This window comes from Mus musculus, chromosome 4, assembly GCF_000001635.26.
Source record: "Mus musculus strain C57BL/6J chromosome 4, GRCm38.p6 C57BL/6J".
NCBI lineage: Eukaryota > Metazoa > Chordata > Mammalia > Rodentia > Muridae > Mus > Mus musculus.
The window spans coordinates 132,230,463-132,246,116 of record NC_000070.6 but is presented as its reverse complement, the minus strand read 5'-3'; the positions used below and the strand labels follow the sequence as shown (position 1 = coordinate 132,246,116).

General features: G+C 44.4%; 1 protein-coding gene and 1 pseudogene across 6 annotated transcripts in view; both read left to right on the top strand.

Moving 5' to 3' along the window:
- The window catches only part of Gmeb1 (glucocorticoid modulatory element binding protein 1), a 40,585-nt gene that overhangs the window by 15,493 nt on the left and 9,438 nt on the right, over nucleotides 1–15,654 (top strand). For all 6 annotated transcript variants that reach the window (NM_020273.2, NM_001122992.1, XM_006539080.4 and 3 more), the window contains 6 exons: nucleotides 49–131; nucleotides 3,668–3,792; nucleotides 8,903–9,006; nucleotides 11,211–11,368; nucleotides 13,974–14,105; nucleotides 14,994–15,131. In NM_020273.2, coding sequence (NP_064669.2) covers nucleotides 49–131; nucleotides 3,668–3,792; nucleotides 8,903–9,006; nucleotides 11,211–11,368; nucleotides 13,974–14,105; nucleotides 14,994–15,131 — 740 coding nt within the window. The remainder of the gene's footprint in view (nucleotides 1–48; nucleotides 132–3,667; nucleotides 3,793–8,902; nucleotides 9,007–11,210; nucleotides 11,369–13,973; nucleotides 14,106–14,993; nucleotides 15,132–15,654) is intronic.
- Gm13252 lies at nucleotides 138–1,432 on the top strand (annotated as a pseudogene).

Here is a 15,654-nt window from a genome sequence, read left to right as displayed (position 1 = left end):
TTTTTCATGACTTATATAGTTTTTTATTGATGGACACTTTCACTACAGGATTTATGAAGCTGGGTCGGAGAATAGCGCAGCAGTTGTAGCCGTAGAGACCCACTCAATACACAAAATCGAGGAAGGAATTGGTAAGTCTTTCTGCCATTCTACCCAGTACCTTTGACTTCAGCTTGTTGGTGAGTTTGTGCATGTTTTTGCTGTGAAATCTCTGGAGATAAAACCCAGAACCCTGTCCAAGCCAGCAGGATGTTCACTGCTGAGCTGGGCCCCCAGCAGGATGTTCACTGCTGAGCTGGGCCCCCAGCAGGATGTTCACTGCTGAGCTGGGCCCCCAGCCTGAGTTTGCTGGTCTTTTGTGCCCTATTTTCTGTCCCAACCAACCCAGTGTACCAACTGATAATGCCACTTAAGATGGCAGACTTGGCAGGCATGATGGAGCATACCTTTAATCCCAGCACACAGGAGGCAAACACAGGCACATCTCTGAGTTTCAGGCTCTTGGACTACATAGAAAAACTCTTGTCTAAAAAAAACAACTAAGCTGGGTTGTGGGTGCACATGCCCTTTATCCTAGCACTGGGGAGTTTGAGGCCAGCCTGGTTTACAGAGCAAGTTCCAGGACAGCCAGGGTTTCATTGAGAAACCTTGTCTCAGTGATACAAAACCAAACCAAAAAACAAACATACAAAAAGATGGCAGACCTGTAACTTGATCACTTAATATCAATATATTATAGTAGCCAAAAAGTTTGGGTTTTTTGGTCTAAAAAGAATCCTGCAAGAGTGCAGGACATCTGTCTTTGAGTCCGAATGTTCGTGGTGTTGACCAGCCCGGATCGAATTTAAAAATGAGTGATGTTGAAAAAGGCAAGAAGATTTTTGTTCAGAAGTGTGCCCAGTGCCACACTGTGGAAAAGGGAGGCAAGCGTAAGACTGGACCAAATCTGCATGGTCTGCTTGGGTGGAAGCCAGGCAAGGCTGTTGGATTCTCTTACACAGATGCCAACAAGAACAAAGGCATCACCTGGGGAGAGGACACCCTCCCTGATGGAGTATTTGGAGAATCCCAAAAAGTACATCCCTGGAACAAAAATGATCTTCACTGGAATTAAGAAGAAGGGAGAAAGGCAGACCTAATAGCTTATCTTAAAAAGGCTACTAATGAGTAATTCCTCTGCCTTATTTATTACAAAACCTGTCTCATGGCTTTTAATGTATACCATAATTTAATTCATACACCAAATTCAGATCATGAATGGCTAACAATGTTCTTGTTGGGCAGTCCTGATTTAAGTGAAACTGACTTGTCATAAAGTGGGTACGGTCTTTTTTAAAGCAACAGTTCCAGTTTTATACATGCTACCACTGTTCTCCCTTTCTCAAGATAAGATTGGACTTAATTAGTAATGTTTTACTTTCCATGGATGTCGCCTCAAACCTATTAAATGGTTTTATACTTAAAAAAGGGGGGGGGGGCGGGTGAACTGGCTCAGCTGTTAAGAGTACCTACTGCTCTTCCAAAGGTCCTGAGTTCAAATCCCAGCAACCATGGTAGCTCACAACCATCTGTAACAACATCTGACTCCCTCTTCTGGAGTGTCTGAAGACAGCTACAGTGCATGTACATATAATAAATAAATAAATAAATAAATAAATAAATAAATAAAATTTAAAAAATCTTGCAGAGAGAGGTGGGGTAAAATGCTTAGCTTGAGCCTCTATGTGGGATCCGTAAGCACCATTGGGGGGAAAAACAAACAAATTAAAAAGAAACAAACAAGCACAGGACCTGTGATGTGAATCTGTAAGTCTGGCTATTTGAGCAGTTGAGGCAAAAGACTTACAAATTTAGGATGTATCTATACTGCAGGGCAAGTTCAAAGTCAGAAGATCGGGGGCATAAACTCAATAGTAAAATGCTTGTCTTGCATGTACCAGGACCTACATTCAATCCTTAGTCTTCTGTCCCCCCTCTGAAACTCCTCTTTGTGAAGCTCATATATTTATATGTAAAATATAGAAAGTAATTCCCATCTCAAAAGATCATAGGAAGAATTAAAAATTCTGGGTGTATTGTCTCATGTCTGTAATCCTGGTACTTTGGAAATAGTGGCAGCAAGATCAGGGGCCCCCTAGGCTACATAAAAAGTTCACAGCAACTTGAGGTACACAAGACCCTGCCTCAGAAAACAAACAAAAGAATTATAATATTAAAACAAGTAAAGTAAAAACAAAACAAACAAACAAAAAACCCCAAAGGTTTATGGTAGGGTTGGCCATATTGTTCAGTAGTACAACACTTAACTAGCATGTACAAAGCCCTGGGTTTGATCCCCACCAACATACAAAACAAGAGAATCTGAGGGGCTGGAGAGTGGCACGGCAGATCAGAAGTACTTGTCAAGTAAGCAGGAAAACCTTCAAATGAGTTTAATCCTAGAACCCACGTGAAGGTGGAAGAAGAGAAGGACACAAGAGTTGTTATCTGGTCTCTACAGGCATGGCACCATGCTCCCTCCAGTAAGACATAGCTGTTAGGTCAAACTCTACAAGGATTCCTGGGGCTGGAGAAATTAAGTAGTTAATAATCTCTCTTTTTTTTAAGATTTATTTATTTATTTTATATGAGTACACTATAGCTGTCTTCAGACACACCAGAAGAGGGTATTGGATCCCACCACAGATGGTTGTTGAGCCACCATGTGGTTGCTGGGAATTGGACTCAGGACCTCTGGAAGTCAGTGTTTTTAACCACTGAGCCATTTCTCCAGCCCCAATAGTTAATAATCTTTTGTTTTGTTTTGTTTTGTTTTGTTTTGTTTTGTTTTGTTTTGTTTTGTTTTTTCAAGACAGGGTTAATCTGTGTAGCCCTGGCTGTCCTGGAACTCACTCTGTAGACCATGCTGGCCTCGAACTCAGAAATCTGCCTGCCTCAGCCTCCCAAGTGGTGGGATTAAAGGCGTGCGCCACCACTGCCCTTCTAATAATCTTAAGTAAGCTGTGAGGACCTGGCTTAGATTCCCAGCACTCACATGGCAGCTCACAATCGTCATAACTCCAGTTCCAGGGGATCCAGTGCTTGCTTCTGCTCTCTGCAGGCATCAAGCAAGCAAGCGGTATACAGACTTGCATGTAGGCAAAACATCCATGCACATAAAATGAAATAAAAATAAAATAAAAAATAATAATAATTTAAAAAAGAGTTCCCTGTTGGTGCTGGGGATATAGCTGTTGGTAGAATGCAGGATCCGTAATCTAAGATAATCATTGCTGTATACTCAGTTTAAGGCCACCCTGAGCTATATGAGACCCTATCCAAAAGAAGAGAGGAAAGGAATGAAGGAAGGAAAGAAGGAAGGAAGGAAAACAAAACAAAAAAAACCCATGGTCTGGCCGGGTGTGGTGGCTCACGCCTTTAATCCCAGCACTCGGGAGGCAGAGGTAGGCGGATTTCTGAGTTCGAGACCATCCTGGTCTACAGAGTGAGTTCCAGGACAGCCAGGGCTACACAGAGAAACCCTGTCTCAAAAAAAAACCAAAAAAAAACCAAACAAACAAACAAAAAAAAAAACCAACCCATGGTCTGAAAGGAACCCAAAAATCTTTGTTGGAACTTGGGTTTAGGAAAGAATCATTTAGTAATCCCAGATTCCTTTCCATGTCAGATGCAAGCAGTATAGAAGGGAACGAGGACATGGAGATCGCTTACCCTATAACCTGTGGGGAGAGTAAAGCTGTCCTCCTCTGGAAGAAGTTCGTGTGTCCAGGAATAAACGTGAAGTGTGTCAAGGTAATTTCTCCTGTCTTGAGGTCTGATTTCAGTGCCTTCCCTGTGTCTCCCTCACCAGATCAGCTTCTGCTGGGAAATGTAAGGCTCTGATTCAGGGTCTCAGCATCCCAGGCGAGGGCTCTGCCACGGAACCATCACCAGCTTTTTATTTTGCAGCTGTTTTCACCTATGCTTTATTTTTATTTATTTATTTATTTATTTTTAACATTTATTTCGTTATTTTGCGTGGCAGCCATGCAAAGGTCAGCGGGAACGTGCCATCCTCTTCTGTCTTATACCATGGGTTCACCTGAGCATTGAACTCTGCTTGCCAGGCTCGGCAGCACAGCTGCTACTCCTTCCTGACTTGGGTCCTGCAACCCTGGCCGGGGCATCGAGAGAGTGAAGAAAGGGCAGCCACGTGTACAGTAAAGCTGGGTCAGGTGGGGTGCTCTTAACCGCTGCCTGGAACCTCAGCACAGAGGGAGAGATTAGCTGTTCTCGGGAGCGGGTCTCTGTGGGTGAGCAGTCTCAGGCTGGAAAGCTCTCAGAGGAGGAAGAGGAGGAGGCCGCCATGGCTGGCCTTTGCTCACAGTGACAATTATTCATAAGCACTCACTCGTGCTGGGGCTCGTGAGCCTGGTCTATAATGGGTAAAGATTTTGCCACATGGTCTGAAGCCTTGAGCTTCCTCAGCATGGTTGTGCCCACATCACAATCTCCAGCCCAGCATAGAGACACACCTTTAATTGCAGCACTTGGGAGACAGGCAACCAAGCTGGTCTACAGAGTGAGACCCTGTCTTGAAGTAACAATACACTGTCTCGGAACTTCACTGGCACAGGCCTTTCTGCTTCTGACAGGCAGCACGTACCTTTATCTGCTGAGCCATCTTGCTGTCCACACGGCTGTTTTCTTATGCTATGGCAGTAGAAACATGAAGATTTTGAAGTAAAATGGGCCTGGTGCCAGTTCCACTGGAGCATGTGTCTTGTCCAAGCAGAGGGCACTGTCTGTTTTCACAGAGATAAACCTAATACATAGTATGATGCCTTGCTGTAGTGACAGAACCTGTACATGGCAGTGCTGTCCCTGTGTGGTGCCTAATATATAATAGTGTTTGATAAGTACTTGGTCAACAATGAGTGAATGGCCAGAACTCGTCTCTATGTCTGCCTAGCCATGTGATTTTGAGCAAGGTATTTAATAATTAATATTTCAGAGCCTTACCAGGCATTGTGGTGTACAACTTTGATCCCAGCACTTGGGAGGCAGAGGTAGGCAGATTTCTGAATTTGAAGCCAGTCTGGTCTATAAAGAGTTCCAGGATAGCTGGAGCTACACAGAAAAATCATGTCTCAGGAAAAAAAAACTTCAGTCTTATGAATTAAAATAGCAATCATTCTTAACAATATGTATACACATAAATGTACACACATTTATATAGCACATACACTGTGCTGTAGTGAATGAAATCATATGTAACATGGCTGGAACTGGTATTCATCATAATAGCCTTATTTTAATTGCTATTGATAAGAATAAGCAGATGTAATATGTCATGACCCATCATGGAGGCACAAAGATTGTTTTGTGGGCAAGAGGTAATTAATGAGTGGCACCCTGTAGTCATCCAGTCTTCTGCTACTTTGTGGATTCTTTTTTTCTTCTACCTTTTATCACACTTTCAACTCCCTAACATTAGATAAGAGGAAAAAGAGAGGAGGGAGAGGAAAGGAAAGAGACCCCTGGGGAAGTCAGATGGGAAAGGAGGTGAGGAATCAGTAGACAACTTCCTGCTGATAGGGGCCTTGAGGCCTGGGGGCAGCGTTGATCTTTACCGACAGGATAGCTAATTTTTTTTTCTTGTTTCTTCTTTGTGCATTTTACTACTTAACAAACTGAGACCAACGCAACCCACTTATCAAGGCCCTAGCATTTATATACCCTCTGAAAAGTCCCCAGAATTCCACACATCACACAGTCACAGAAACTTATCTGCACAGGAGGCAAATCATAGTCAGCTGCTCTGGACAATCGGAGGCAGCCCCATAGCCCACACCTGGGATTAAAACGACAACATAAAGCCAGGCATGGTGGTGCACGCCTTTAATCCCAGCACTCGGGAGGCAGAGGCAGGCGGATTTCTGAGTTCGAGGCCAGCCTGGTCTACAAAGTGAGCTCCAGGACAGCCAGGGCTACACAGAGAAACCCTGTCTCAAAAAACCAAGAAAACAAAAAACCCCAAAAGGTATGGTGGCTCACACCTTTAATGTCACCACTTGGAGGCAGAATAGTGCACTCAATGAGTTCAGGGTCAACTTGGTCTACACATAGGGAGTCCTAGACCAACCAGGGCTATATAATGAAACCCTAGCCCCCCAAAACCAAGCAAGCAAATGAAAAATCTCATGAGAACCTGTCTTGGTAGTTTACATATTTGATCCCAGCACGTGGGAGGCAGAGGCAGACAGATTGCTGTGAGTTTAAAGCCTGCCTAGTTTACATGTTCAGTTCCAGGCCAGCCAGAGCTGCACAGTGAGACCCTGTCTCAAGAAAAAAATAAGGGCTGGAGAGATGGCTTAGTGGTTAAGAGCACTGACTCCTCTTCCAGAGGACCAGAGTTCAATTCCCAGCAACCACATGATGGCTCACAATCATCTGTAATGGGATCTGATGCCCTCTTCTGGTGTGTCTGAAAATAGCTGTAACTGTACATAAAAATAAATTAATCTTTAAAAAAATATTAATTTAATTTTAAAAAAAAGAAAGAAAGAAAGAAAGACAGATCTCCCAAGAGCATCTGTAAGTAGTAGTTTGTTTTGCCTCCCTTGGTGGCCACAGTGATCCCTGCAGATTGTCACCATGGGGCTTTGTGGTACCAGCCTAGGGCCAAGAAGGGTTTCAGGGTTTTGAAGCTTGTTTACTATACTTAGGTTTTCTAACATCTTGAATCCTTAAAAAGTAATAATGATGGGGGCCGGAGAGATGGCTCAGCGGTTAAGGACACTGACTCCGCTTCCAGAAGTCCTGAGTTCAATTCCCAGCAACCTCATGGTGGCTCACAACCATCTGTAATGAGATTTGATGCCCTCTTCTGGTGTGTCTTAAGTCAGCTACAGTGTTCTCATGTATATTAAATAAATAATTCCTTTAAATAATAATAGTACTGCTAATAATAATGAGTTAGGGGGCTGGAGAAATGGTGCAGTGGTTAAAGGCACTGGCTGCTTTCCAGAGAACCTGAATTCAGTTCCAGCACCCACATAGCAGCTCAGAACCAGTCCATAACTCCAGTATCAAGGGATATTGCAGTGGTTACGTTGGGCGCCATATGTTTCAAGTTTTTTAACTGCTATGCTTTGAGCTCCTGGCGAGTCACAGGCGTGCTCCACAGATGAAACACACACACACACACACACACACACACACACACACACATTAGGTCATTTTTAACCTACCCTACTGGCTCAGTGGCTAAGCTCTTCTAAGCCTCCTGCGGCTAGTGTGTCCTTACCTTTTCTCCTAACTCAACATCTCTAAATCAGCTCTCAGCTTAGTTGCACAGTTATCTTCTGTGAAGCCCATTGGTCTTGCTGCCCAAGACACTTTCTGGCTGCCCTTCCATGGGCCGGTTTCCCTTTCCGCCTTCATTTTGGAAGATCTTCCCTGTAGCTCTGAGTGTTCTGTTTTTCTCCCCCAGGTATCTTCATTCTCTTCCTCCTCCTCTCTCCTAGCCTGCGGGAACCTGGAAGTCCCGCCTCTTTCTTACCACCCAACCATTGGTCACTGGTATCTTTATTGATTGATCAAGAACCAATTGGAGACAAGGACCTTTGGTGTCAGTACTGGCAGATTCCAGATTAAATGAGAGCATCTAAACCAGTCCCCTACAGGACCTGATGCCTTCTTCAGGGTCTCTGTAGGCACTACATGCATGTGGTGCACAGACACATATACAGGCAAAACACCCACTCATACACATAAGATAAAAAAAAAATCTTTAAAAGAGTCTTCAGTGTGTGTGTAGAGTGCAGGTGTGTGCATGCGCAGTGTGTATATATGTGTATATAGTATGTGTAGTGCATGTGTGGTATGCCGTGCATGGTGTGTATAGTGTGTGTGCAGTATATATATATATATGTGTGTGTGTGTGTGTGTGGTATGGAGTATGTATGTGTATGCAGTGTATGTATACAGTGTGTGTTTGTGTGTGATGTGCCATGTGTATATGTGTGTGTACAATGTGAGTGTGTAGGTATTTGGTATGTGTGTGCAGCATGTGTGTGTACTGTCTGTATATATGCAATGTTTATGTATATGTGTATATGTGTGTGCAGTGTTTGTGTGTGTATGTGTGGTGTGCAATGTACATACATGTGTGTGCACAGTTTATATATGTGTGTGTGTGTGTGTGTATAACTGACTTGACTTCTACTGCCGTATCCTATGGAGTATTCCAAGCTAACTGGTCTTCTAGCTTCTGTCTCTGAGCTCCATCTTATAAGAGTGCTGGAACTAATCAGATGATGGTGGTTCAGGCCTTTAACCCCAGCACTCAGGAGAAGAGGCAGGGTCTCTGTGTAGACCCAGCCTGGTCTACAGAGTGAGTTCTAGGATGGCCACAGCCATACAGAGAAACTCTGTCTCAAACAGCAAAACAAACAAATAAAAGGGTGCTGGGGTTACAGATACAGCTCACTGCATCTGCTTTTTATGTGGGTTCTGGGCTCGAGCTCAGTGTGTAGCCTTACACAATTAGTGCTTTTACTGTTGACTTATTTCCCTTATCTGTCTTTATTACTACTTAGATCTCTTCAGTTTACTTAACCAACCTGTGGAAGACTAGACCTACCCAACCACCCAGTCACCCCCCCTCCCACCCATTCCCCCACCCCACCCCCACCCCACCCCCACCCCCACCCAGCTTCAAAGTGGATTTGTAGATGCTGTTTAGCATGTTTTCACCCTCATCTTCTGTGATGTTGTCCTGGGGAAGTCAGAGACTGAGAGAGGGATGCTGTCTGGCAGCCCAGGACAGGAGGTGGCTGTGACGTTGTCTGGGAGCAGTCCTTCATTCTTTCCTTGCTGACCCACCTGCGTTGACACTGGCCCACTTTGCATTTTTCAGTTTAATGACCAGCTGATCAGTCCCAAGCACTTCGTTCACCTGGCTGGCAAGTCCACCCTGAAGGACTGGAAGAGAGCCATCCGTCTAGGCGGCATCATGCTCAGGTAAGTGCTGGTGACAAGCACTCAGTCGTGGGAGTGTCTTCCCTTCAGCTTGACACTTGTATCCATTCTGAAGGGTTAGCTCAGGCAGTCTACACCGTTAGGCTTTCGTAACTTATCTTTAATCCTTTTCTTCCTTTGTGACTCAGGATGGAACCCAGGGCCTTGTGCCTGTGAAGCTAGCACTCTGCTGCTAAGTTACCCCTGCAGGCCCTAACTAGTCAATCAGTTTATATGAGCAGCAACCTATCTATTAAATCAAGCAAGCCAACCCAGCATCTACAGCACATCTCTTAGTTTTTCTAGTTGAGGTGAGCCTTGAACTTGCCCTGTAGCCAAGGCTGACAGCAGTGTGCCTGGCTGAGGCTGCTGGTGTCAGGAGGTTAGCAGGATCCTCTCTTGGCAGAGAAGCTCTGAGTAGCTGAAAATTCTCCCTGTCCTCAAGTAGAGGCAGTAGTCTCGGTGCTGAGTAAGTCTAATGGCCATGACTGACAGACCCTGGGACCATCACTGTCTGACAGAAACAAGTCAGTGTGTGGAGTAGCGCCCACCACACCTTTGCTCCATCAGGGTTAGGTTGTGGTTTTCTCTCGTGAGTGCATTAGTTAGTATTCCACCTTTGACTTTCACCTTCTGATAGAAAAAAGTCAATGCAAAGAGTAGAGCAATGACGTGGCTGTTACGAGTGCTGCCTGCTCTGTCAAAGGAGCTGGCTTCCCAGCACCCACCTGGCAGCTCACAACCGTCTGTAACTCTAGTTCCAGGGGGTCCGGCACCTTCTTCTAGCCTCCACAGAAACCAGTATGTATTTAATGTACAGACATGCGTGCAAGCAATGTGCCTATACACATAAAATTCAAAAAAAGAAAAAAATGAAGGTCAAGAGTCCTTCGTGCTCAGCTAGGTGTGAGTGTCCCTTTTAATTCCAGCACGTGGGGCGAGCAGGGCTACATTGCAAGTCCCAGAGCAGTCTGGGCTACAGAAAGAGACCCTGTGTAGAAATAAAAGACAAGGGGCTGGTTCCACTGGGCACAGTTTCTCAGTGGTGGAGACTTACTGTCAGCAGAGCCCAGGCCTGAGCCTGCTATATAGTTTGAGAGAAATGGCTTTCCTTAACTTTCTGCTCTGTTCTTCTCAACTTATTTATGTGCAGGAAGGCAGGCATGTGCCCATTTCCCACAGATGTTAAAAGGACACAGAATGTTCAAGGATCTGTTAGTGGAACAGGTGACAGGATGGTATAAAGTGTAGTGTAATTAAACAGCTTCCTAATGATGTAGAGTGTACTATAATTTGCAGGCTTCCTGGGTTTTCTCAGGGTCTGCAACAGCAGGGGCTCATGGGTCTCGTTCCAAGGACACTTTCCAGAAGGGGCCTTATATCATCAATGTTGTGCAGTATTTCTAGGAGACTTCTTAATTTTATAAATTTTATTTAGTTTTTGTTTTTGTCTTTTTTCGAGATTATTTAGTTTTTAATGGATTATTTTTTTGCTGTTAGATTGAACTGGCTGTGTCATATGTGCAAGACAAGGACTCCACCGCTGTGCCATAGCTTCTAGCAGCTAGAATATTACCCCTTCCTTTTCCTTTCCTTTCCTCTTTTACTCCTCTCTCTGTCTTCTGAAATGTTATATCTCTAAAAGTGGCAATAAAATAGGTGTTTTGTCAGTTCCTAAGAGATGAATACAGGAATCAGGGGTTCAAGACCATCCTGTGTATCACAGTGAATTGAGGCCTTCCTGGTCTAAGAATACGAATTCATCAGGATCTCTTTCAGAATCCTAATTCTGCGATATACTCTAGCATTCTCAGCTTGAAGTTGTTTTATTTTTTGTTTGTTTCTGAGACAGGGTCTTAACTTTGTAGCCCGGGATAGCTTGAAACTTGCTATGTAGACTAGGTTGGCCTCTGCCTTCCTTGTGCTGGCTCTGTCAGGTTTGGTGATAATGACATTCCTGACTTCTTTAGTGTATCTGCAGTGTGGTGAAGAACACTGACACTCCACAGTCTCAGAAGAGTAGTGGTGGTTATGTGGGCGGGACCAACGGGCGTTTGTAATTCTAACTAGAATTTTCAGAATTTGATGACCTCAGATATTATTAGGCTTCTCTAATCTTCGTCATGGACATGTCCCCACCTGCCCCTCTGGCCTACTTTTTCAAAGGTGAAATGCAGGCTGACCTGCCCTTGTTTCTCCCTGTACAGGAAGATGATGGACTCTGGACAGATCGATTTTTACCAGCATGACAAAGTTTGCTCCAATACCTGCAGGAGCACCAAATTTGACCTCCTGATCAGCAGTGCGAGGGCTCCAGTGCCAGGACAGCAGACAAGTGTGGTGCAGACCCCCACCTCGGCCGATGGTAGGGGGTAGGAGACCACCTGGAGTCTGCCCTTTTCACCAGCCTTACTTTGTACAGCGTCACGCACCACTTCTCTCTGTGGTTTTGTGGCTTCACTTTTGCATTTGAGACCCTGTCTCACCACGTAGCCCAGGCTGAACATGAACTTGCTGTGATTCTCTTGCTTCTGCCTCCCAAGTGCTAGAACCACAAACATAAGCTACTATGCCAGGTGCCCCTGGTATTTCTCCAATCTCCAATTCTTGTGAGCATTGATGCTTTGTTGTAAGGTATTATAGCAGTCGTGGGTAGGATCTTACCCTGGAAACAGAGTCCTTTTGTTTTTTAAAGGTTTATTTTATGTATGTGAGTACACTGTAGCTGTACAGATAGTTGTGAACCTTCATGTGGTTGTTGGTCATTGAATTTTTAGGACCTCTGCTTGCTCCAGTCAACCCTGCTTACTCAGTCCCTGCTTGCTCCATCCCAAAGGTTTATTTATTATTATACATAAGTACACTGTAGCTGTCTTCAGATGCACCAGAAGAGGGAATCAGATCTCATTATGGGTGGTTGCTGGAATTTGAACTCAGGATCTTCAGAAGAGCAGCCAGTGCTCTTAGCGGCTGAGCCATCTCGCCAGCCCGTCCTTTTTTTTCCTTTTAAAAATGTTTCATTTTTGTTTGTTTGAGACTATGTTTCCATAGGCCAGACTCTCCAGGAACTTACTATGTAGCCCAGGTTGGCTACATAGTGTTCTCATCTCTCAATCTCTACAGTCACAGGTTTGACTCGCCCATGCCTACCTCACTCTCTCTACTTGCTTTTTTTTTTTTTTTTCTTGCAGGGCGGGTAGGGGGATGGTGATTTTGAGACAGTGTTTCTATGTGTTACCCAGAGATCCACTTGCTTCTGCCTCCTAGTTGCTGGGACTACAAGGACTAAAAGCATGTAACACTACTCCTAGCCTGCCTGGCTATCTTAATTGATTTTTTTTTTTTTTTTTTTTTTGGTTGGTTGGTTGGTTTTTCTTCTTTCTTTCTTTCTTTTTTTTCCTTTTGTTTTGTTTTGTTTTGTTTTCTTCCAGATAAGGTTTCTCTGTGTATTACTGCCTGTTGTGGAACTCACTGTGTAGACCAGGCTGGTCTGAAACTCACAGAGAGCAACCTGCCTCTGGCTTCTGAGTGCTGGGATTAAAGGCATGCATCACCACCTCTTGTCCTGCTGGAATTAAATTAGAACTTTAATTTCCAGCACTCATTTCTTTCTTACAGTGCATACCAAGTATTGGAAAGATGGTTCTGTTCTCACAGTGCTCCCATGGTGCTCTCACAGTGCTCCCACAGTGCTCTCACTTTCATGGCCCTCTTGAGGCATGTCAGGCTTGAAGGAGACTTGATAAGGTTAGAGCAGTAGATTGGAATGTAGTAGATTGGAATGACAAACCCATCAGTGGCTGAGAAGACTACTATGTGCAACAGGTGTTCTGCCTGAGTGAGCCCGAGCTTACTAGGCTAGACTTCCTCACAGATGAGCAGGGTGGGCACACTGTTTGTTTGTTCGTTTAGATACAGTCTTCTTATAGCCTGGCTAGCCTGGAATTTGCTGTGTAGACCAGCTGCTCTCAAACTTAGGGTGGTTGTTTCATCTTGTTTATATGTAATCAGACATAATCTGATTATGTAGTCCCAGCTGGCCTAGAACTCGTGTCTCCTGAGTGCTGAGGTGACAGTATGCTCAACTGAGCTTTTGTTTTAAGATTTATTTCATTTTATTCGTATTAGTGCTCTATTTGCATATGTACTTGCATGAAAGAAGAGGGTGTCAGATCCCATTGCAGATGGCTGTGAGCTACCATGTGGTTGCTGGGAAGTGAACTCAGGACCTCTGGAAGAGCAGTCAGTGCTCTTAACCTCTGAGCCATCTCTCCAGCCTAGCCTTTGGGGGGTTGGTTTTGGTGTAGTTCTTGGTGAACCCTCATATCCTGAGAGTAACCAATAGGTGAGAAAAGGGAAATCTCTCAGCGCCTAGGCGCCCTTAACCAGCAAGTGCTCTTGACCACTGAGCTGCCCATCACTGCAGTCTCAGGCCTGTGCCTATTATCCATGGATCTTTACCTAATCAATTGGGTGTTTTGTGTTTTGTTTGGTTTTTGGTTTGTTTGTTTTCTTTTTTCCTTTGTTTCTCTTGCTTTCGCATCCCAGGCTGACCATTAGCTACGGCAGCTTCAGGTGTTCTAGCTACATGTTTGTAGTAGGGCTCCCGACAAGCACACTGTTTTAAGTGATCCTAGCTCTTCCTCGTCCTCACTAACTGTGGAGTGGGCAGCCCGGAAGGCACATCTACCCTCAGTAACTTTCAAAAACATCCGACTGGGAAGCAGATTGTCCTAGTATGGCTTTCTGTTCTTCTGTTCAGAGTAAGAAGAAAGCTTTTTCCTTTGCAGGGCACGTTTTCTTTGGGAAACTCAGTAAACATCCTGGCTTACCTAGAGATGTGGGTTTTTAAATATGGGCAAGAGGCAGCATGCTGAAGTCTCAGGTCTCTGTGTCTCTGAGGATGAGAGATGATAGCTAGGGCTGTTCTCATAAACTTGACTGCTTTGTGTCTAATGGACTCTCCTTAGGGAACATCACACAGATCGCCATCTCAGAGGAGAGCATGGAAGAGGCAGGGCTGGAGTGGAACTCAGCTCTCACCGCCGCTGTCACCATGGCCACAGAGGAGGGTATAAAGAAAGAGTCTGAAGAGATTTCAGGTACTTTCCCGTACAGCTCAGGGTTATAGACCCCTTTGTTACCTCTGCTGGTTTTCCTCATAAACATGAGCACTGATGTAACTGGGATCATCTCCTCTCACCCCCAGCAACCGTCCTGCAAAAGCACAGTTTAAACATGCGTGGGGTGTGACTTAAGGTGGCCTGAGACCGGTTACACAGTACAGATGGGCGCTATTGGACTTCATTGTCTCTGCTTCTCTCTACCCAGCAGTCCCATCTCTAGCACATTTCTCAGGCAAATTCAACTGGGAGATATTAGAAAGAAAATTCTGGTAGCAGGCAGCATAGTGTAGTGATTATTAATTCCCTTAGAGGGACTAAGAAAGCGCCTTCCCTTTCTTCTGCTAATCATTCCCTAATACATATTTGTTGCTATCTGCTGGGTACATAAAGAGACTTAGTGACCATTCCAGGGAAACCTGCAGACCCTCCCACCCAGGTGTTTGCTTTAATATAGAACTAATAAAGATTAATCTTTAATTAATATTTAGTGTACTATCTTTATTAGCTAACCTTCATAACATTAAATCTTATCTAATCGAAGCAAAATTAAAATTAAATTTAATCAAGTAATACTTAGCCTTAAATATTGAATGGCTAATTAATATTTAACTGAATATCTTTTGGAGTGAGATGCCTGTTTTTATAGCCAGAATCAGAACAAATCAAGGGTCTGACAAATTGAGGTAAATATCCTAAACCCCTAGTGACTGCAGGGGCTAATAATTACGTACCAACTTGTGGAAGCAGCCAGTCTTTCATGTTTTAACACAGAATCCTTTGGAATGGAAATGAACGTTGTAGCCATGTGCTGAGGTTTCTGGGTAATGTGTCTGCTCCCCTTCTGTCTCATCCGGTTTGTGCCAGAGGACACTTTGATGTTCTGGAAGGGGATAGCTGATGTAGGGTTGATGGAGGAGGTCGTCTGCAACATCCAGAAGGAGATGGAAGAGCTGCTCAGGGGCGTTCAGCAGCGGCTCATTCAGGCCCCTTTCCAGGTCACAGGTGAGTCCACTCAGTCCGGAATTAACCAGCATTTCAAATACTCGCAAGTGGCCTCACAACTCCAGAGGCAGAGGCATCGCACCTTCATTTTACAGATAAGAAAAGTAAGGCTTGGAGAAGTTAAGGCATTGTCTTTTACCGTTCACCACTGTGCTTTGTTTATGGGGTCCTAGGGATTTAACTTGGCCTTAACTTGCTAAAAGCCTCTTCCACTGAGATTTCTCCCCAGCCTTACTTTATTTTATTCATTAACTGGGTTTTAAACTTTGGTTTGTTCATATCTTGTTTTTTCAAAGACTTCTTTTTCAATTCTATTGCTGTGATGAAACAGCATAACGGAAGCAACTTGGGCGTGTGTTGGGGAGGGCTTATCTCATCATAAGCTTCTAGGTCCCACTCTGTCACTGACACTCTTACACCTCACCTCTGGAGTACAAAAAAAAGCCTGCCTTAGCCGGGCGTGGTGGCGCAAGCCTTTAATCCCAGCACTCAGGAGGCAGAGGCAGGTGGATTTCTGAGTTCA